We start from the raw sequence: 21,731 nt of genomic DNA, 5'->3' as shown, positions 1-21,731 counted from the left end.
ATTCAGAAAACTGTAGACCGAGAAAACGAGAATGGAAGAAAAGAATCTACTTTCTTCCTCCGAAGTGACCCCGACATCTGGTATTTTTGGCGGTTCCCCTCTCATCAGACGTAACTTACGTCTGCGCCACGCTTCACCGAATGCGACAGACAGTTTTGCGTCGCCCAATTTGTGGAAAATAACCTGAATTGAAAGTTTTCATTTCATTTTATCGGTCACGGACGCAGTACCTCACTTTTTCAGAACACTTATTATTAAATAGGGCAATTTTTTTCACATCTCGAAATAAGTCAAAATTTGTCAAAATTGTAGCGTTTGGTCAAAAAATTGCAGTATCGGTGAACTTATCACTTGACATTTTACAGCTTGTAGGCTATTTTACAGGCTAACCGATGTAGACGGCCCAATGTCTGCTCATTGTGAATCACAAACGGTATAGGTTGACATGGTGTTATGGTCAACGTGCCGCATTATCCTAACTGAGGCACGACTACGTGGGCATTGCCTGGTTCTTATATCAAGAAACGCATGATGAAAAATTGTGATGTAGACGCCATTGTCAGAATGACAAAACTTTTCGTTTTTTCGTGTCATTTTGCCAGTTTTTGAGTCAAAAAAGTTTTTCAGGTAAAAATACTTCGTAAGGCCAGACAGTTCCAACCAAAAATGAATATAAGTTGTGCAATTCTAACATTATGCGGGAAAACACCTAATTTGCATATGTTGGGTCAAAATTATGTCTTTTACGGTCAAAAAATGTCAAAATGTCGACTTTATAGGTCAAAATTTCCTGATTTTTAGGTAAAAAAAATTCGCCCTAATAATAACCAATATGCTTGTCAAGATATATACGGTACCATTTGTTATATCAGCTATGATACAAAGATCACGCCCGTTTGATGATGAAGCCAAACTACAATGCCAACCAAACTACAATGCGCTTACAGAATCACCGCCTGTTGACAGACTCTTTGAGCAACTAATCAGAAAGCTAGTAAGCTCATTAACGTTTTTATCCATAATGCATAGAATGAGACAGCGAGACGCATCAATTTTGAGATTTTCCAAATTTTGGATAACCCTGAAGTCAAAGTTTTACCTGCATCGCGACGTAGCACTTCTTCAACATCTCTTCTTCCTCGTGGAAATACCGACAGCCGTTGCGACGATGCAAAAATATGTGACTTTCTTGAAACCGGATCGTTTCGTACAAGATTTCCGAGGCTTTTCGAAGTTCCTTTAAAACACAAGTTGCACATGAGACACTGAGACAGGGGGCGTAATGTTAGAATGACCAGAGAGATATATTTAATCACCAAGGCCAAAAAAGGCACGTGAAGAAGGTTTATTATGCATATGACGCGAAAAAAAGGTCAACTCAATGGAAAGGAGATGCGGAAACCGGTTTTCTGAGCACCTACTCGTAAAAATCACCTCTCTTTTTTAGTCAATTCACCCGCGATCAGAGTTGGGTGAAAATATTTTCTGCTTTAATGTTCTCTTTTACGAATCTGTAAATATGGGGGGCGAAAATATGGGGGAAATGAGTCGATGAAGGTGGAGAACTGGTGGTCTAACAAGACATCTAGAACTATCCAACCTTGTCAGACATCGAGTGTTGGTAGTAAAGAGCCAGTTCGAATTGAACTTTCATCTGCACGGACTTTTTGTTGCATTTGCTCGCTAGCGCCACCGCCTGTTCGCAGTAGTACGCGGCGTGAGTGAATCGGTTTTCCGCAGCGAACACGCTCGAGATCTGAGAATAGAGACATACAAGATCAAAACTAGTAGCTGACGATTAGTGCTTGTTTAGATTAGAATTAGAATTACAGCTACAATTTACTGCTGTCAGTAATTGTTACGATACGAGGCAGTGAAGACCAACGTGATTTTTACAACAACGCAACCGCTCCCTGCAACGCATAAAGACGTTCTTCCTGCACTTCAAAGAAGTAACGTAGTTTACGAACATAAGAGCCACTGTGACTGTGGCTATGTGGGAAGAATGTGAAAACGTTTGCAGGAACGCATAGAACGGCATATCCCTAAATTTATTAGAGAACGCGCAACACGATAGGTGAAAAGATCACCTTGGACTCATCTACTCAAGATGATGCTGAACAATTACAGGCGAAAAATTCTGCCGTTGGCAAACGTCTGTTGGTAAGCCCGCTTGTTCGAAAAATTATCGAGACGACAGATTTAACGTCGTTGGGAGGGGAGTTACACTTTCATTTGTATGCCTTAAAGTCAGCTTTTATCAAAATAAACCAGCCAAGCCTGTGACAACAAAATGAGTTTGTGTACCATCAAAAAATAGTACATTAAACGCTCCCTTATTCGAAATTTCATGCCGGTGACGTCATGTCTTGTGATACCATTGTTGATATACAATGTTCTTTCCAATTCTCTACGAGTTACTGACGAGTACCCCTGACGAGTGTCAGCCAAAAATATTCGGGTTCATTTCAAGATGAATATACTATTCAATTGTAAATTAGAGTAGAATTAGTATTATAGCTACACAATAAAAATTACAGCCAAACAGCTTTTTTCCAAATTAAAACACAATTAGAATTACTGAATTCGCGAATACTTGAAAATTGAATTGAGTTCGGTTAATTTCAAATCATAATCCATTCCTATGAGCGTAAGGTTAGCAAACGCCTGTACAGCAAGCTTGACTCGTTTTGCGCTACGGTATACAGTTTTCCTGTAGCATTTACAGAACATCCAGGAATTAGATCAGAATTGAAATCAGAGAACAGAAACATTACACAAATTAGATACAATTAGAGCTATGAAACATTTCGTTTCAATTGACCTACTAAGACAATTAGAACTGGCTAGTTTTCGAAGTCTGTTGACAATGGTCAGCCGAAAATATTTGGGTAGGCTATATTTCAATATAAATATAGGCCTATTACCCACTGAAATATGAAAAATTAGGACTTTAGGCAGCAGCCGAATATTCTAAGTAGAGGTCGACCGATATTGATTTTTACAGGCCGATACCGATACCGATATATCGGCTCACTCACAAGGCCGATACCGATATCATAGGCCGATATTAATATGGAAGGAGCAGAGATCAATTTCACCAAAAATACAATATATTAGGCAAGATGGCAGTTGTGCATGCCACAGAAAGCTGAACAACAAACGAGAAAACTGAAATTGAAAAGAATTATTCCTCGATTGTGCACATTCGATGAAATTTGGGATAACCCAAAAAGCAAAATATGATACAGAATTGCAGATCAGTCCAGAATAGGTAGATTGTAATGCAGGAAGCATTGTTTCTCTGCATGCTCACCCAGCTAAACTCGTCCTGCAAGGGTAAATCTGTCATATATCGCCCTTTGCGTCGTCGATTTCTTGAGGTTGAGAACACAGGGCATTGAATTTCAGAAATTTTTGAATTTTTTTTAAATATAAAATAGCGGCCGCGATATCGGCCTTCATAGGCCGATATCTATAATAGGAAAAGCTCTAATTATCGGCCTCGATAATCGGTCGACCTCCAATTACAAGTCTAAATTTCGAATTTCCCAGGATTTTAGGTGACAGCCCCAGCTTGATAGATTCAAGTTCCAAAGTCGGTTATATCGAATGAGAACGGAACTAAAGCGTCGCAATACCTTCCACATGCACATGCACTCCGGCTCGAGATCGTCCAATGAGCGACTCAGCTTGTGGGCATACTCGAACGCTTTTCGAGCTTCGTCTATTCGCCGCAGCCCGAGAAGGGCCTCCCCCCTCGACAAGGCAGTTTCCATGATCAGCTGTGGTACTTTCGTACGCCTGCAAACGCATTTTCAATAAGCGTCAAGTAATAGTGTCAGAGTTCAGACATGTAGGCCAACAAACCATTGGATTTAAAAAAAATACGCAACCAGAACTAAAATTAGAACCACACACTTTTCGAAACTCGCAACTAGAACTAGAATTAGAACTAACGACATTTAAAAAAAACTTCAATCCGTAATTAACAAACTCAAACAAAACTAGTTAGATTCAATTCTGAAACAACTCATTACAAACAACTCGGCACATGGACATCAGTACCGGTATGAACTTTCGACAACCACTTTGGGGCTACTTGTGCAAACTACTCATTTAGCTAATTGACGGTCAATAACTAATCGTTTTATGAGTAGTGCTAGTTCTAGCTGCGATGACACGTGCTTTCTGATTCTTCTGTAGGTAATTTTAGAACTAGAACTGGAACCACTCAGCGCATCTAGAACTAGAACTAGAACTACTCACAAATTTGAAGCTAGAACAAGAACTAGATGCGCTCACTTTTTAAAATTCGCACCTAGGACTAGAACTACATTTATATAGCTTATTTTTCAATTCTGCCACACTATTACGTCACACCTTTGCTAGGGTTACTATATTTTGAGACCCGAAAAATAATACATGGTTTGACTAAAAAAAGGTCATATATGGTAACCCTACCCTTCGTGACGTCATCGAGCCCGCACACGTACGGAAAATCAGCATCCGCAGCCGACTACTCACTTTTCAATACCTAGAGCTAGCAATAGAGCTACTCACTTTTCAGAATCCACATTTAGAATTAAAACTAGAAATACTCATAAAACCATTAGCTAGTTAACCGTCAACTATTTAGATTGTTAGTTTGTACAGGCCAGTCATAGTTTGAAAACTTACTTTGCGAGTGCAGCTTGCTTTTGGAAGCAGTCAAGCGCGGCAGCGTAATCCCCTCTCTTCAACCAGACGCTGCCTTGGCACGAGAGAGCCGATGCAGAATCGAGCAGATACGTGTTTTCTAAACCTGCCAAATCAATCCGGCGATCAAATTGAAGTGCTGTTTGTAAGTAGCTGAGTGATTCGATTCTCAATCGATGATTACGTTGCCAGTCAAGTCGAGTATTAGAAGGTCACAACAGGATGAAGGACGTGTGAAGTTCAAATAGTCACCTTCTATGCAACCACACAAAATAATAGCACTTCTACATCAGATAAAGACAATATGGTATTCTTCTGACTATAGTGGGACCGATTTCATATTGAACTTTGTGACAATGCTGTAGTTTGATTATGACTTCACAGAAATGTAACCTCGACTGACACGCATAGCTTTGTTTGACGTGATACCTTCAATCCAGATTTAAAGGGTTCCACAGAAGAAAATAGTATAAATTGCTAAACTACGGATAGATACGATTACGCTTGGTCAAGCAGTGTCTCTTATTGCTGAGCAATTTAAAAGTAGCGCATCCTGTAGTGCTGTAGCTGGCGACTCGAGAGTTAAAATTCAATATAATTGGTCGCAGTTGAAAGCAAGTGTCGCACTGGAGCGACCCCTAAACAATCCTCAAAGTCTGAAAGGCATTGCTTCAACAATGGCGGCGCCGCAACACCATGAACAAAATAAGCGATTGTTGGGAACAATGACGATTTTCAAACTCTGAGGGCTGGTTGGTTCCATTGGCCTCACAAGATTCTAATTTGTAGGTCTATATTGGGAATCAGTGCGACACTCGCTTTTGATTACGACCAGTTAATAAATTCCAACGCTCGGGTCGCGAGCTATAGCACTACTAATTACGCTGCTTTTAGATTGCTCAGCAATAAGAGAGACTGCTTGCCCAAGCGTAACGACGGGATTTGCAGGAGTTGCGTATCTATCGATAGGTTTGTAATCTATAAAAATAGCGTCGAAATTATAATTACTGTGTATAAATAAACTCTTAGTGACTAGGAACATATAATTTCAGCATTCAATAAATCACCTCACACTACTTAACTCGAATGATTAGAATCAATACTCGATCCAGATTGGAATACTCCAAACATTGTGTCCAGCTATAGCAGGGCCGGCCAACCCGTGGCCCGCGGGCCACATGTGGGCCGCGAGAAGGTTTTGAGTGGCCCGCGAGGTAATTTCCGAAATTTCTAATATCATCAAAAATGGATTGCACAGATTGTGAACTTGCAAGGCCAACCAAAAATTTGATTAGTCTGGCCGCAACACTTGAGATGTGATGACTAAAATATCAGTTTCGACTCATTGACAGATCCATCAACCATTCACATATTGGTAGCTTATATCTTCGTACACTACAATAAAGCAGAATAATTTGCGGTAGATTTATCAAAGGTAAAATTTTTCTACAAGCTTGGCGCAACATGTTGTCACTCGTTTTTAATATTGTTGCCCTTTTGTGAAAATGGAAGAACACCCAATGTATCAGATTGAGTGTAACTATATTCGCGATTATGAGACAAAGTTTCGTTCAACATATGCGACCTTGGGTTTTCGCTCGCAGTAAGACCGTCGACTATGAAACCTAGGCACGAAATGATTGACGCATGTTGGTCGCAGCTTTTTATAACGATATGTCCATGCGCCGAATAGCCCAGCCCTCGCAAACTTGGCCCAACGATATACAGCAGGCCCGCAATGTAGTCAAGTGACAATATTATTGAACTATGAACTTCAAAAATTTTTCGCGCTTCGCGCGGATAGTGGCCCGCGCAAAAGTTCGTCAATCGAATGTGGCCCTTTGGCTGAAAAGGTTGGCCAGCCCTGAGCTATAGTAACAAGTTTGACTCACCCCCAGATTGATTTTGCAGAGCCTCGCTCAAGCGCAACCACTCCTTGTAACGCTGCAGGGCTTTGTTGAGGTCGTCGCAAAGCTCGTGGAGATCGCCCAGGATGAATTGAGACTGACAAGAGGATAATGATTTACGTTTTGACATCACCAAGATTCTGATTTGATGTCGCCGGAAGAAAAATATTATTTGCGATTCGAATTCAATTAAATTGTGGTTAGATTATATCAGTCGGTTGCAAACCTGTGGGTCGCGAGTCACAGGGGGTCGTTGGGATTTGCTCTGGGTATCGCGGAGAAGACAATTAAATACCAGCGACTACTACAAGAATGTGAATTCACTGGGCAGTATCGGTAGCCATTTCTGAAGAATTTTAGATTATTTTTCAAAAAAGGCAAAACAAATTTGAGGGATGCAAGCCTGGCAAACAAGATATCAGTTGAAGCATGACTTCAAAGCACCACCTACTATAACGTAAGAATGGTGACGAGCTACTACTATGAAGATTATGGCGAGAAATCCCTGATGGCAAATAGAAAAACTTTAGTGTTCTCCATAAGCCCAAATAGATATATCTGGTGATAAATACATTGCAGAAATCAGTAGGGCGAGGATTTGTCTTTCCAGGAAAAGTAACCGACAGGTTTTTGTTGTTTTGATACCTATGGCGTTTTGAAAACTATGGTCCATTACACCTGGCTATTAATTCTTATTATTATTCCTGATCCGCCGACCTGTAGCATGGCCCACTTTCGTTCTAGGCTTTTCGTAAGACACCGCGACCCACAAACGAACAAGATACAAAACTTGATATCACTTGTGCTGATTTGTGAATGAATTGTATAAATGAGCATGTGCTTCAACAGAGTGGCAACATAATTGCTGTTACCGAGAACATAGTCGCCAACTTCCCACATTTATATTTTGATCTCAATTAGATTAGATGAGATTGTGATAAGATTAGATAACATTTAGATTAGATCAGATGAAGACTAGGTTAGATTAGAATTGCATCGTGGGATCACCTGAAGCATCCCGGACACGTCTGACGATCTCTGGCCGAAGATAGGTTCGGAAAATCCGAGCGTTGGAACCGACCTAGCGCGAAATCCATCTTCGTGATTGAAAGAGTTTGGAACTGGGCTGGGTGGCGACATCTCGACGTTCCTGATGACTTTTTCGTATCTAAACGAATGCAAAATGTTGTGGGATTCGATTTTGAATCGGACATTAGAGTAGAGTTGAAAAAATTTTGAATTTCAAAAATTGTCTTGCTATGTGATGCCAACTATCAAATAACAACCTTTTGTCAGCACTACCGACGATTTGTATACCGGTACTGCTAAATGATTTGTATCCTGTGATAGGATCAACCTAGGTTTACAGACTTCTACAGTCAAAAATACTATAAAAACTATGAATCTCGTTACTAAATTAACTGTATGTGGCAAGGAAGGCATGATTTTAGGAATAGGAATAGGACGTAGGCCTACTATATTTTTCCCCTTGTTTTTTTGCGGCATATACACCAACTCATGCTATACACACGCAAGATCTGTCCATATGCATACCATGAGGGCATGCTGTGCATATGCCGCTGGACAAGGAAGGTGCAGATACTGCCTTGTAAGGCTTTCTAAATCTTGCACCAACCCTCCACGTTATCCGGGCAATGCTGAGTGCCAAGCCAGGAAGCCATGGGTACCAGTGTTAATAGTAAGCTCTTCGGTCTGACCCAGCCTGGGATCGAACCCAAGACCTAAAGATCAAGAAGCGGAACGCTCCACCATTACGTTATCTTTACGGTCGGTTTTTGAGTACTCAAAAAAAATCATCAATTACTACTCAACTCGAACCATTAGAATTATTACTTGATTAAGATTTGAGTACCGTAAACCGGGGTAACATTGGACAATTTTCAACAATTCCACTCTGTATCTTGGAAATGCTGGGGTGTAGGGGAGGCAAGTTTTGTGTTTTTCATGGGTCATGGAGCAAAGATTAGAATTACCTAATCCAAAATCTTCATGGTCATGAATAAATACCTTATTTTCGTAAATTATCCGTGTCCAAAGTTACCCCTGCATGTGGGGTAACTTTGGACAATGTACTTTTCTGTATGCCTTTACACTCTATTGTTTATGAAACCTCGTAAATAAGGCTTATTTGGCAAGAGTTGATGAGTGAAGTGGCTAAAACTGAAACAAAATAGTTTATGTCTGGCCTATTGCATGATTATTACCTAATCCACCCCCGCCCCCGCCCCCCCCCCCCCAAAAAAAAATTAGGTACCGTAGTTTATGAAGGGTAATGCTCCCTTATTCATCCCTTATCTCAATTTTCCCTCATGCCTTCACCAATTGGGACTTATAAATAACATATATATGGTGATGAGGGGTATCCCACTGGCAGTGTCAGCAACTGACAGCAAACATTAAGAATGTTACCGTGAATTATTGCTGATTTCAAATATGTTACTGTTCTTTAAAAGAATCACTTTCCCTTTATTATGTCCTCTGATGGATATATTTGTCATGATTTACGATATCCCATATTCAGCAGGCACGTCTTTAGGAGTATGTGATAAGTTTTTGAAGTAGCTTGCTCCCGATTACAATCTCTCAACTCATTGCCTACCCATTTTTCATATTTTGGCAAACTCTTAATTTGTTGACCGTCTCATTACATTTTAAAAAGCCATCAGGCCAGTCATAATGACTATAGTTGACGATACACTTTGACACAGATGAAGCAGCCACTTTCCAGAGCTCTCAATATCACATTTTCCACTGTCCAAAGTTGCCCCGTTCTGATGAAATTTGACGGGGCAACTTTGGACATCACATTTTCTTGTATTGATCCAAGGGTGAGCCCACTGAGATTTTTTCCATGGATTAAGACTACTTAGAGGTATCTGCTGCCAAGTTTTGAATCTATGAATCACATGCTATCTATGTTTGGTTGTTAGAAGTTTAATGGCCATCAATTTTGATGAAATTGACCCCCGCCATTAATTTATCAATGTTGGGTCAACTTTAACTTGTAGTGAAATGAATCCATCTTTTATTGAGACTACTTGTGGTACTCTTGCCTCATGAAAAAGAATTGGACATCCAGCGGCGACCATTTTCCATCAATAACCATTTAGATCTTTTACTGCTTAGTGTCCAAAGTTACCCTTAAGTCCAAAGTTACCCCGGTTTACGGTACTCCATTCACTGTGCTCAGCCCTAATCGCAAGTACGCGGTCGCTACGGAATTCACCTTTCGGCCATTCCGATGGCTTCGTCGTAAAGTCGCATCGACTTAAACGAGATGCAGAGGTTCAGCAAGATGTTCGCCTCCATGTCCACCGACCAATGTTCTCTGAAAACACACACAGGTCAGTTGTTATGTATCAGACGGAAGTAAATTTGAAAAGTTTGAAACAGCTGTCATTATAATTATTACCTCAATTTTTATTACAAATTGTCTTACATTACAATTTTCAAGTACCGGTGATTATTAGGCGAATTTTTTTCCATCTAAAAATCGGAAGATTTTGACCGAAAAATTTTTTGACATTTTTTGACCTTAAAAAACTAATATAATTACAACAAAATTTTGCTCTTAGGTAAGTAAATTAGGCGTATTCGCACATAATGTTAGAATCGAACTACTTATTTTCTTTACTGGTTGAAACTATTACTCAAAACATCGTGACTCGAGTCATTTACAACCCTGGTGGATCAGCAGCACCTGAACTTTTCTTCGTCTCCGCCCACAGCAGAGAGAATATCTTGTCCGACGGCGAGCAGTCGCAGAAAATACGAAGCAGCCTCTGGATGACGATCTTGATCCAGACACAGCGACGACAAGCTGAGATAAATCTGACAAAGTTGAAACAAAATTTAGCGTTTGCGAACGAACAATCGCAACAAGCAGACCCGACCTTCGTCTCACACGAAATATCCCCCACTCTGAGAGCGTAACTCAAACTGGACCTGAAACTTTCAATCGCTTCTTCAAACTGAAAAGATATAAAACACGTCTCAGTATCGAGTCAAATTATTGAAATCTACAGCAGTGATCAGCAAAACAAAGAAAATTATCTCTGCATTTTCTAATTAATCAAATATATCCTGCCTAATTGCACTACGTAGCCTACTCAAGGGGTTGTGTTTTGATAGTAGGCTACTTCTAGTTGACAGATTTCGATGCAAAACTAATGGCTTTTGGGACTTTGGATTCTGTAATGTTTGTGAAAAGTTTACATCGCTTTTATAAATTCAATAGTATATTCATATTGAAATGAACCCGAATAATTTCAACTGATACTCATCCTGGGTAATCGTCAGCAATTAGTAGAGAATTGAAAGAACATTGTATATCAACAATATTATAACCAAATATGACATCACCCACATGAAATTTTGAATAATCGGGGCGCGAAGAGAGAGCTTAAGCTTAATATGCTATGGTACACAAACTCCATCTGTAGGCACAGACATCGTTGGTGTATTTTGATAAAAAAGCAGCAATACTGAGACTAAACCTGCCTCCAGAAATCTAGTCACGGTACTGAGTTCTCGAAATGCTATTCTACATCGCAAGAATGAATTAAATACCGTAATTTTCAGAATATGGTGCGCCCCCATGTAAAATACGCACCCTTAAAATGACGTGTATATTCTGGGAAAAAGCCTGTACCCATGTATCGTACGCACCCTGCATTCGCAGTACATGAGTACATGAATACTGAATAGTTGTGGTTTACTAGTCGATGTTGTTCTGTTTTGCGATGTCACTGTTGAACAAGTATGACATAACCATCGCTAATCATAATACAATTAACGGAATTGTCTCTAAACTAGAGCAGACAGTAGCCAAAGCCTGCGAGGTCGGCGACGTGATAGTTCAGACTAGCGACACACGACACCTTGCGCAAGAGGCCTATTACAATTACAGATGCGATTGCTCAGGCCAACGGTTATGTCAGCCGCACCAGTCCTGTTGGAGATGCGACTGATTACGCAAGCATTAATATCTTGCGCACATGGCTCTTGTGTATGCTAATATCAAGGCCTGTCGTTGACGCGATGAATCAACAAGGATTGCCGCGCAAGGTTGTAGCAATCAGCGACCTGATTTCGCTCGCGTACAAACGACAAAACCACTCAGCAAGAGATCGCGTGCTTTGCAGACGACTCTCGTTAATTAGAAACACGCTTTTCGTTAATTGGCTACACACTTCTCTATTTGGCAGCGCGTTACACTCTATGATACGAATTACGGGGCCCAATGGCTAGAGGTGATGAGCGATTTAAACAAACATGAATAAAGGTGTGATTTCAAGTTTTTGATGGCGGGATTTTTTTTCAAGGCTTGCTGTACCCATGTATAATACGCACCCTCCTATTTTAGAGCAAAAAATCGGTAAAATTTTGCGCATTATACATGGAAAATTATGGTACATTACTTTCCCTACCAACACCGTCCGTATTCTACAGCGATTGACGAAAAAAATACACTTGAATAGGTCTAGATAGAAATTTTGGGTTAGTCCTAGTGATACATTTTGCAAATTCGGAAGTGGCTACTTAAGCAGAGCAAGGACCGGAGCCGGACTGGATATGCGGCCGGATTTTCTCATTTTTAACCGGAACCGGATCAGTACTTTTTGTGAGACTACTGGAGTCGGATCTGAGCCGAATCAGTACTTTTTACTAAGAATATGACAGCCTTACTCTCTTCCAAACTCCACCAAACAGTTGAAGTGAAACGTCCATGGAAATAAACCACATGCTAAGTCCAAGTTCACATAATTACTTCAGATAAGGGCTGAGTTTGATCATTCAGTTTTTAATGTCCTGTTTGCATTGTTTCAATCAATACTCGATACTGTCCTGTGAGTAGACAATTATTATTGGAGTTTTTTGGACTTCGGATCACGGTTATATCTAGAATCCGGCCTTAGGAGCCAGACCGCAGTCGGGACAGAGCATTAAAACAACAGGATCGTAGTAGGACTCGAGAATTTGTCAATCCGCTCAGCAGTGTTAGATCTAGTGGCTACCACCGATTAACTACTAACACTATGGGGCACCCTTGACCAATTCTTGATTTTCAATCTAGTATTACTTTTCTATTTAAACTTGAAGTAGTAATGACCAGGGTTATAATGACTCGACTCGAGACAGACTCGAGTCTCTATTTTTTGCTGACTCGTGTCATTTTCTCAGATGCGTAAAATGACCACTGGAAACCCACCTTCTCGATTCCTTGCTGGCTCTGACCGAGAACGAAGAGAATTCTCATTTTGAGATCTTCGTCGACCTGCACGTCGCCTTGTTCGCAAATGAGAAGCGCGACTTTCATCGAACGAATGGCCAGCGTGAATTGAATCTCTCGTTGTAGACTCTCGCCGAGAACGTACAGTTGCGTCACAACGTCTGCCAACAAGTTGTGAAAGTTAGACGGTAGCAAAGTAGACCAGCGAGCACTGAGCAGGGTTGGAACCAAGTCAAAAGGTTCCGAGTAACAAGACTATGTCACTTTTATAGTTTTGACTCGAGTCAAGTCGAGTCATTTTCAATTCACCACCGAGTCAAGTCCGAGTCCAAGTAAGTGAGTGGAGGGTCAAGTCCGAGTCCAAGACATTGTGTTCACGGTTCAGTTTGGAGTTCAAACCGGTTCAACCCACTTTTTTCAACTTTGCTCGAGTAATATAGAATAGAACAGCCCTCATTTATAATAAACCGGTAGTAATTTACCTCAGTCTTAACGGTTTCTAGCGCTATTTGCAAAGTATCAGGACTGATTGACGAAATACCAATAAAGTGGTGATTGTACAATTCATCGAAGCTTCAATGTCTGTCCTGGCCGTCCTAGTCTCGAGTCATATGACTTGGTTCGAGTCATGCACAATGACTCGAGTACAAGCCAAGTCAATACAAAAATTGTCCACACCTATTGGAGTGTACGTATGACTAATTCCATTATAATTTATTTGTTGTTTTTTTGAATTCTGGATCCATTAGAAAAAATTAAATTGAAAAATTTCCAGCGATTCAAAATTCTCTTGTCACTAGGTGGCGCTGCATGCAAACAAGTTTAAAATCCATATTTTCTGCTTTAATCATGGTGGAGAATCAATTAAAATGTCCAATTATACAATTCTGGGGCCAAGGAATTGAAAAATAATCAACTTTTTCGCTCTAAACTCAAAGGAAAAAAGGTAATGGACTAAAAAAAATTGGGGGGGAAGTGCGGACTTGAAAATCCATGTAGGATTTCGTTCACACAAAAAAAAATTATTGCAAAATTTACTTTGAAGCAGTATGATCGATAAAGAATTGGATTTTCAAATTAATCTCTATTCCACAAGAAAATCACAAAAAAATTTGTCTTTGCATTGCGTTATTGGTCATAATAGTAGTTGTGGTGGGCAGCATTGCATTTTAAAGATTTTTGCATGCAGCGCCACCTAGTGACATGAGAATTTTGAATCGTCTTATCTTTTGAACGGCTGGAAATTTTTCAATTTAATTTTTTTTTAATGTAGCCTACCCAGAATTCAAATTAAAACAACATTTTATAATAGGCCTATTGGACAACTCTGAGGGTATGCATTACAGCCTTTGTTAAGTTATAATGGAATTAGCCGTATGAGTTCCGTGTATGTTCTGACCTCCAGCGGAACCACTGGGACTGGCTCATAGAACCCTGGTTCAGAACCGTTAGTTTGAGAATACCGTAAAGTGACTGTCACATTGGACAAATTCATTGCATATAGGCTACTAGAGTACGGAGGGATAAGTTATGTTTTTCTGAGATTACGAATCAAGGATTAAAATTAGCTAATCCCCAATCGACCTGGCGATCAATGAACATCATATTTTTTAAATAGCAAGCGACATTTTCAAAACAACTGGCAAAACAATATTCGTGCTGAAATCCTACCGCGTTCTGAGATGTCTTCGGGAAGCTCCGCGATTGGTCGAGCCGATCTGATGATGTCATCGAGGCACTTCCTGGCGACCTCGGGCAAGCTGATGTGCGTTTCGCTGAGTCGCATGATCTCGAGGGAGTCGAAATAACAAAAAATTGCCTCGTCGTAACGACCGTGAATCTGATGCAGCGCTCCGCGAAGCAGGTAGCCCTGAAATGACAAATTTTGGGTTGATAGAAAACGGTGTTTTTTAATTTAAATTGCGGCTGGTTTTCAAAACATACCATTTGGGTGGCTGTCAGTAACAAGACACTGATAGCAGCACATGAGAAATAGATAATGACTTTCAAAGCACTTTCCACGAGATTAAAATTTTAGTGCATTTCATAGTATCAAGTAGAAGTAACGTCACCAATTTCTACTCAAACACAGGTAGAATGGATTCAGGAGTAAGTAAAAACGGAAGTATTGTAAGTAGGGTTGTAGCCAAGTCACAAGGTTCAGAGTAACAAGTCAATATGACTTTTATAGTTTTGACTCGATGACCAATGAAGTTACAAATAGGTGTCGTTTTTGATAGGCCCATGGTAATATTTTGTTCCTTTTTTACGACAATTTCAATGGAGTCGTTCTAACTCTGCTTTCAAGAGTAAATGAAAAGAAGAAGCAACCTTGTAGCTATCCGGAGACATCTTCACCACCATGTCAGCATCGTGCATTGCTTCTGTGTCTCGGTTCAGATGTTGAAGGCAGTCGCACCGACGAATGAACCACTGTATGAAAAGAATAGTCCAGCATTTCTGAAATATTTGTATGATTTAATTTTAATCCAATTTCTGGTTTTCCTGAAAATGCTAGGCCTACATGAGAGCTGTAAAGTTAAATACGAGCCACACTTAGTGTAAAGACATTTTCCATGCTATGCTTCTTATGCCGGTATATATAAATTACTTACAGGCTACAGTCATTGCAGTGTAATTTAGTAACTCAAAGTAACTCACTTTACGTGCTCCCCTTATCGAGAGTCAACGGCACAATAAGAAGTATACCGTTATAGAAAGAGATTGAAACGAAAAATGAACTGGCAAAGTATGATGTACCGTAATTTTAAGATTCCATAGCAACTCATTCTGCAGGCAAAAATCAGGAATGGTAAATATTATGATAGTTGACTCAAATGCACACAAATGGAAAAAAGATCAACATTTGGCAATCACAGTGAACATACTGTCATTGTAATGACTGGCACAAATTGGATAGTTGATTACATGTTGACTCATTCATGATTTCATTGCCTTAACCTGGTTATAGGAACTGCAGTCGCTCACTTCCCTACGCCGACGAATAAGCGCTGAATGCTCGATAGGTTTATCGACCGACCTAATCGATTTGGGCACATGCCGCTTCACCAGTGCACACTGCTTATCAGAATGGACATTTATTGAATACCAACTGCACCTTTGTTGCATTATGTTCTAATTCGGCATTTCAATCAATTTCCAAGTTTTTGCGAATTCAGTAGGCCTACTGCTAACCTATCTTGAGAGAGAGAGAGAGAGATATGATATTCTTTTTTGCCTGCACCATTGAGATGCTTTGACGACGGAGTTGCGATACGGTCATCGAGTCTGAGCCCCCGTTATTTTCCTCCTCCATGCTATCCGTGATTGCTGAGCGCCTAGCAGGATAGCTGCGAATACCAATTTTCAAGTCTTTGGTATGACCCAGCCGGGGATCAAACCCACGACCTACCGATCGAGATGCCGGACGCATAACCATTACACTACCTCGCTTTTTTCTAGTTTAGCTTATTTCTAGTTATCCAGTCATACAGGGATATTCTTGAATATAGGTCCTATACATAGGCTTTAGGCTACCTCCACATCCTTTTCCTGGGAGCTTTCCACAAGTTCCGAAAAGTAGTTTGCGGCTTCTTCGAAGTCTCGACGTTCATACGAATCATTTGCGTGCTTCAAAAGCTTGGCTTTCTGAAACGTAAAAAGATTTCATGCTGAATTACTGAATCTTTTCCAGTGGTTGAGCATCGGTAGTCCCGGTACTTATCCGAAGTACTCAAGCCTACAGGTTTAACCTATTCTCTGTCCCTAACCGGTTGTGATTTCAGGTTATTTCCACTTCCGTCGATCAATTTTCATTTTTCGGCCAGATTTATAATACTTTCTGTTACATGAGCTGCTTGTAATTTGCTAGTTCTATTCCAGGGGTCGCTAACTCAAAACAGGTCGCGATTAACTTTTAAAATTTCTTAGAAGGCAGCATGAATTCAATATAGAGAATAAAATAGACCCACAGTGTAACAAATGCGCTTTTAAAACATTAAGTCGGTACAACGCTGTGCTCTCTGTCTCGGGCGACGGACATAGTTACCACAAAGGAAATGATAGTTCAATAAAAAAAAAATACAAATAGACTGCAGAGGTTCTTGGAGGTACAGAACTTCAATAGGCCTATAAAATTAAATAGTAGCTTATATTCATGATATTGAAATGAACCCAAATATTTTTGTCTGACACTTGTCTTGATTAATAGCCTACAAGAAATATCATGATCAACACTGCCGTTCTGTTTTGAACTAAGAGCTGCTCACGATATCTGACAACACTTTTCAGAAACTAAAGAATCGATATTGGGGTTAGCCAGATACGGTAGGGCTATTTATTGTAAAATCATGTTCGCATAGAGCTAGATCTTGTTGGCAAGCCGCGAGTCAATTTTTAGTCGTCTCGGTCTTGCTAGTGTCTGGGCCATCGCCACAACAACAACTATATTTTTAAACTGACATCAATTTCAGCCTTGTAAAATCTCAAATCAGGTCGCGAGGCGCAAAATATGAACTCGCGGGCCGCGTGTTGGTGCCCTTGTTCTACTCTTGATTGAGTAGAACATTACATTATTTCTACTTTTGCTTGAAAACCACAAATGGCAAGCATTTTTGAACTCACCTCGCTGTTATCTCCAGACATCTGACTTTCAACAATTCCGATAAGATTTAACTGTGGTAATGAACTATCATCTGTGAAAACATCACTTGAATATCTAGACAAAAAAATGACTCAGTTAGCAACTTCATTAGCTTATATGACAAATGATTCTACTGTTGTAATCCTACAAAAACTGTTACTGGACCTACATGGTTGCAATGCATCAGATGGATCTACCACTGTACAATTACTAGTAGTTTACGAATCAAAATGCATGAGAAAGGGCTTTTAATATCCCGAATCGTGAACTCATGGAAATTATTTCATTATAAGAACAGGGGTAGGGCTGATTTGGGCTGTGTGCTAACCAGGATTATAAGCTAATTTAGGGTATATTGTAAGATAATCGATAATGTCCTTTGATGCGGCCCCTCACCAGTAGGCCTAGTATGAAAATAAAGTAGTCCACTGTTATTACTGATTAGTTGACAAGCCTTGACTACGTAACCCAACTAAATTTGCCAGGTTGAGTGAGATCTGAGATGTAATTAATGTGTAAGCGCAGGAAGACATGCATCGGCATGCGACTGCGAGGCATAGTAGGCTACGAGAAGTAGGCCTACAAAATATAAAAATAACGTGCACCATGCTTCCAATAAATATAGCAACGAAATTCATTCTGCCGATCAAGATAGCGTAATGGTTAAGCGTCCGGCTTCTTGATCGGTAGGTCGTGGGTTCGATTCCCGGCCGGGTCAGACCAAAGACCTGATTAGTAACACTGGTATCCATAGCTTCCCTGCTTGGCGCTCATGCATTACTGGGATAGCATGGAGGGGTGGTGCATGACTTAGAAAGTCGTAAAGGCTATATCTGCACTTCCTTGTCCAGCGGCATATGCACATCATGCACTCATGGTACGCATATGCGCAGATCGTGTGTATGTATATCATGAGTCGGTGTATATGCCGCAAAAACATCAAGGACAAAAATAAACTACGTCCTTTCCTTTAATTCTATCAAAAACTCACGATAGATATATTACAGCATAAGTGCGGTATGCAAAATACGGGTAAACGATGCAGAAGCAGGAGTTGTTTACAGCTCAGTATGCAAGAAGCCATGTCGCGCTAGCAACAAGAGCTCTTGCCATATTATGGCAACAAAGACAATCAGCTGTTGTGTTTTTTTAACTTACCTGAATTTTACATCACGAACAAAAAGCTTGCTGTGATACTTTTACAATTATTTGGGCAAATATTCAAGTAGCCATATTCTCATAGGTGTCCGTTCAATACCGAGAATGTTATTACCGAGAAGGACAATACCGAGAATGGACAATGGACATTACCAAGAATGGACACCACCGAAAATTGACATTACCGAGAATGAAATATATGCAATGCAGACATGTTATGCATATGAACAGGTCGTGGGTGTGCATCTCGGCGTTGCGACATTCGGTATCGATTCCCAGGTATAAATTTCTCGACAACGTCCGTTGCATTGAGCTAGATCAGGGCTGGCCAACCCTTGACCAACATTTGGCCCGCGAGAAGGTTTTGAGTGGCCCACTAGGCATTTTCCTAAATTAGTCATATCATCCAAAATGGATTGCACAGATTGTGAACTTGCAAGGTCAACCGAAAATTTTATTAGTCTAGGGTTGCCATATTACCTGGGAATTTATTTTTGTAAAAAGAGGACACTTTTTCCGAAATTTGCAAGATGCAAAACCGGAGTAGAATTCTCAAAAACAGGTGAATTTTTGCCCACTTTGTGAAAAAAAGGTCATCACTTCTGCTCAGAGCTCAAAATACCGTTTTTCTCTCCACGTTGCCGGGTGCTGGATGACTAAAAAAAGGTCAACTTTTCGCTCAGAGCTAAATTCACCGTTTTTCACTCCGAAATACCCGCCGGAGCTTCACTTCCGTGCTGATTTGCGGCATATCCCTCGCAATTCCCTCGGCCCCTCGTCGTCTTCCAGTCTATATACTGCAATATTTGTTTCGTATACTTCTTTATTTATTGATGTGACGAATAAAAGACTATCTATCTATCTATCTAAAATTTGCTCTGAGTCTGACCTAAATTTTCAAAAAATAGGACAAAATCTCAAAAAAGAGGACAAAAGGGCGTCCTCCGAGGACACTTTCAAAAAAGTCAAAAAATAGGACAAATCCTCTTAGGGGCACTGCGCTCTAAAAATGATGTGGTCTCAAATTGAAGGTAAAAACGAACAAAAATCTTTGGCCGCGGCCATTTCCTTCAGAACGCCACCGTAATGGAGCTGCAATTTATTGAAATTTCTACAAGACCAGCTGCCGCGGCTGCTTAACCCGTTACATGGCACGATATCTTCACCGTCGGACTTGCTCGACGCGATTAGGCAGTCACGCAGAGAACGAATTTTGGATTGTTGTCAACCGATGTTATGAAGGAAATGTGTCTAAGTTTCGTTCTCTGCGTGACTGCCTTATCGCGTCGAGCAAGTGCGACGATGAAGACATTGTGCCATGTAACGGGTTAAGCAGCCGCGGCAGCTGATCTTGTAGAAATTTCAATAAATTGCAGCTCCATTACGGTGGCGTTCTGAAGGAAATGACTGCGGCCAAAAATTTTTGTTCGTTTTTACCTTCAATTTGAGACCACATCATTTTTAGAGCGCAGTGCCCCTTTAAAAGAGGACGTATGGTAAGCCTAGGTTAGAACACATAGCGATACCGATATAGCACTTATCAGATAAGTGTATATAACCAATGTCAAGACCGAAAACCGGTTCTGTGATATCGTCATTACAACCTCACGAGCGAAAGCATGTATTGTGACACTAGATCTAGCTCTCAAAGTAAAATAACATTACCTCAAGTGTCTAAGAAATTGTCACAAAACAGCAGTTTCAACTTCAAGGGTGCCAAGGTCTGGAATAACCTTACAGAAGAATATAGATCGATGCAGTTCAACCAGTTCAAGATCAAATACCGCAATTTTCTTGTTGAAAAATACTGAAATAGGTATAATTTGTAATGACGGTGATGTAGGGGAGATGTGGTACCGATGGATCACTGGGACCGAAAATACTTTGGAAATTCTCTATAATAATTCTATGATTACACTCCGTGAACTTGTCTACAATTGCATGCAGGCAACATCTTTCCTCACATACAAAAAAATCGACGTGCGTGAACTATGGGGTCTCTCACAGATGTTTTTTGTTTTGGGGGGTGTAAAGTAAATTTAGATCGACATATACATTTTTCTTTGTAACCTTCAACACGAACAAACCAGCAATCATTTTTATTGTGAAGTGTAGGGCTTGTATCAGGCTATATAATGGAACATATTATTTTTTTCAGTACTTTCCTTGAGTGGAATTTTTTTCGATTCATGTACAAAATTAGTAGGGTGGGGACCGATGATACAATAGCCAAATCAAGGAAAATAAACAAGCATACTAATCATGAAACTAATGAAACATGACTACGTACAGAAAATCTTTATGTAATAATTGCATATGATGTTTTATCGCTATAACGAGGTCTTTGAAAGTCACACTGTCGATTTTCGGGCAATATGTATGTACCCTCAAATTTATAAGTCCGAGCCTAAATCGAAACGTGATTTTATGACAACATTTGAGTCAATATTTAATCTATTATTTGACGGTTGCAACCGAAAATTCTTCGTTGGCTTGCTGTAGCTTAGATTATAATACTGAGCAAGAAAAGTTGTTACATCTGAGTTTTTTTAGGGTATATGTGTCATAGGTCCCCGGGTCGTGTGCCATTGGACCCACCGGGTGGGGACCGATGACACGTTCGAGCAACAAATTTTAAACGTCCATAAATATTTTTTGAAAAGACGGATATTCATGTATATGTGCGCGATAGGTAGAGCTTGTATCAAAGTGCTGAGCCAGCAAAAGATCTGCTGTTTTTGGCTGAACATTTTGGGGCCAGCGATCATTTTCCAATTTTTGATCCATCGGTACCACATCTCCCCTAGTAATACTGTTCCACTTTTGCTACACCTTCGTCTGTTGTTGTTGTTGTTGAAAAATACTGTCATGGTCCATGATTTGCATAGACTATGATGTTATAATATAAAAATTAAACATGGTATAGCGTGCTCTGTCGTGGGCGCGCGTTCTTCTTGGTCCGCGGCTCGATAAATCAAAGTAGACAAGTCAGCATTGCTCTTTTAATAACACAACTAAAACATGACGATGCTCGTCCGACGGATACTAAAAGACGACTGGCTCGGACGGTGAC

The 21,731-nt window shown here is 40.3% G+C and overlaps 1 protein-coding gene and 2 long non-coding RNA genes across 5 annotated transcripts in view; 1 reads left to right on the top strand and 2 right to left on the bottom strand.

The window, feature by feature from the left end:
- The window catches only part of LOC145435880 (uncharacterized), a 40,535-nt gene extending 22,025 nt beyond the window's left edge, over window positions 1-18,510 (bottom strand). For all 3 annotated transcript variants that reach the window (XM_080313143.1, XM_080313144.1, XM_080313145.1), the window contains exons 1-15: window positions 17,482-18,510; window positions 16,396-16,506; window positions 15,190-15,291; window positions 14,530-14,728; window positions 12,838-13,019; window positions 10,520-10,597; window positions 10,327-10,457; window positions 9,853-9,954; window positions 7,614-7,773; window positions 6,591-6,702; window positions 4,681-4,804; window positions 3,642-3,804; window positions 1,601-1,756; window positions 1,100-1,237; window positions 51-183 (exon numbers count right to left, since the gene is read on the bottom strand). In XM_080313143.1, the coding sequence (XP_080169269.1) occupies window positions 51-183; window positions 1,100-1,237; window positions 1,601-1,756; window positions 3,642-3,804; window positions 4,681-4,804; window positions 6,591-6,702; window positions 7,614-7,773; window positions 9,853-9,954; window positions 10,327-10,457; window positions 10,520-10,597; window positions 12,838-13,019; window positions 14,530-14,728; window positions 15,190-15,291; window positions 16,396-16,506; window positions 17,482-17,502 (1,912 nt within the window). In that variant the 5' untranslated portion in view covers window positions 17,503-18,510. The remainder of the gene's footprint in view (window positions 1-50; window positions 184-1,099; window positions 1,238-1,600; window positions 1,757-3,641; window positions 3,805-4,680; window positions 4,805-6,590; window positions 6,703-7,613; window positions 7,774-9,852; window positions 9,955-10,326; window positions 10,458-10,519; window positions 10,598-12,837; window positions 13,020-14,529; window positions 14,729-15,189; window positions 15,292-16,395; window positions 16,507-17,481) is intronic.
- LOC145434972 (uncharacterized) overlaps window positions 1-21,731 on the bottom strand; it is a 190,850-nt gene that overhangs the window by 40,246 nt on the left and 128,873 nt on the right. The window lies entirely within an intron of this gene.
- Window positions 4,710-6,813, top strand: LOC145435882 (uncharacterized). Its single transcript, XR_013914087.1, has 2 exons — window positions 4,710-4,843; window positions 6,610-6,813. It is a non-coding gene; the product is annotated as an uncharacterized LOC145435882 (long non-coding RNA).

The sequence above is a fragment of the Botryllus schlosseri genome, chromosome 3, assembly GCF_051294905.1.
Source record: "Botryllus schlosseri isolate E-star chromosome 3, Bs_hap1, whole genome shotgun sequence".
In the NCBI taxonomy this organism is placed as follows: domain Eukaryota; kingdom Metazoa; phylum Chordata; class Ascidiacea; order Stolidobranchia; family Styelidae; genus Botryllus; species Botryllus schlosseri.
The sequence above is the reverse complement of the archived record's forward strand: the minus strand, read 5'-3'. Positions and strand labels throughout refer to the sequence as shown.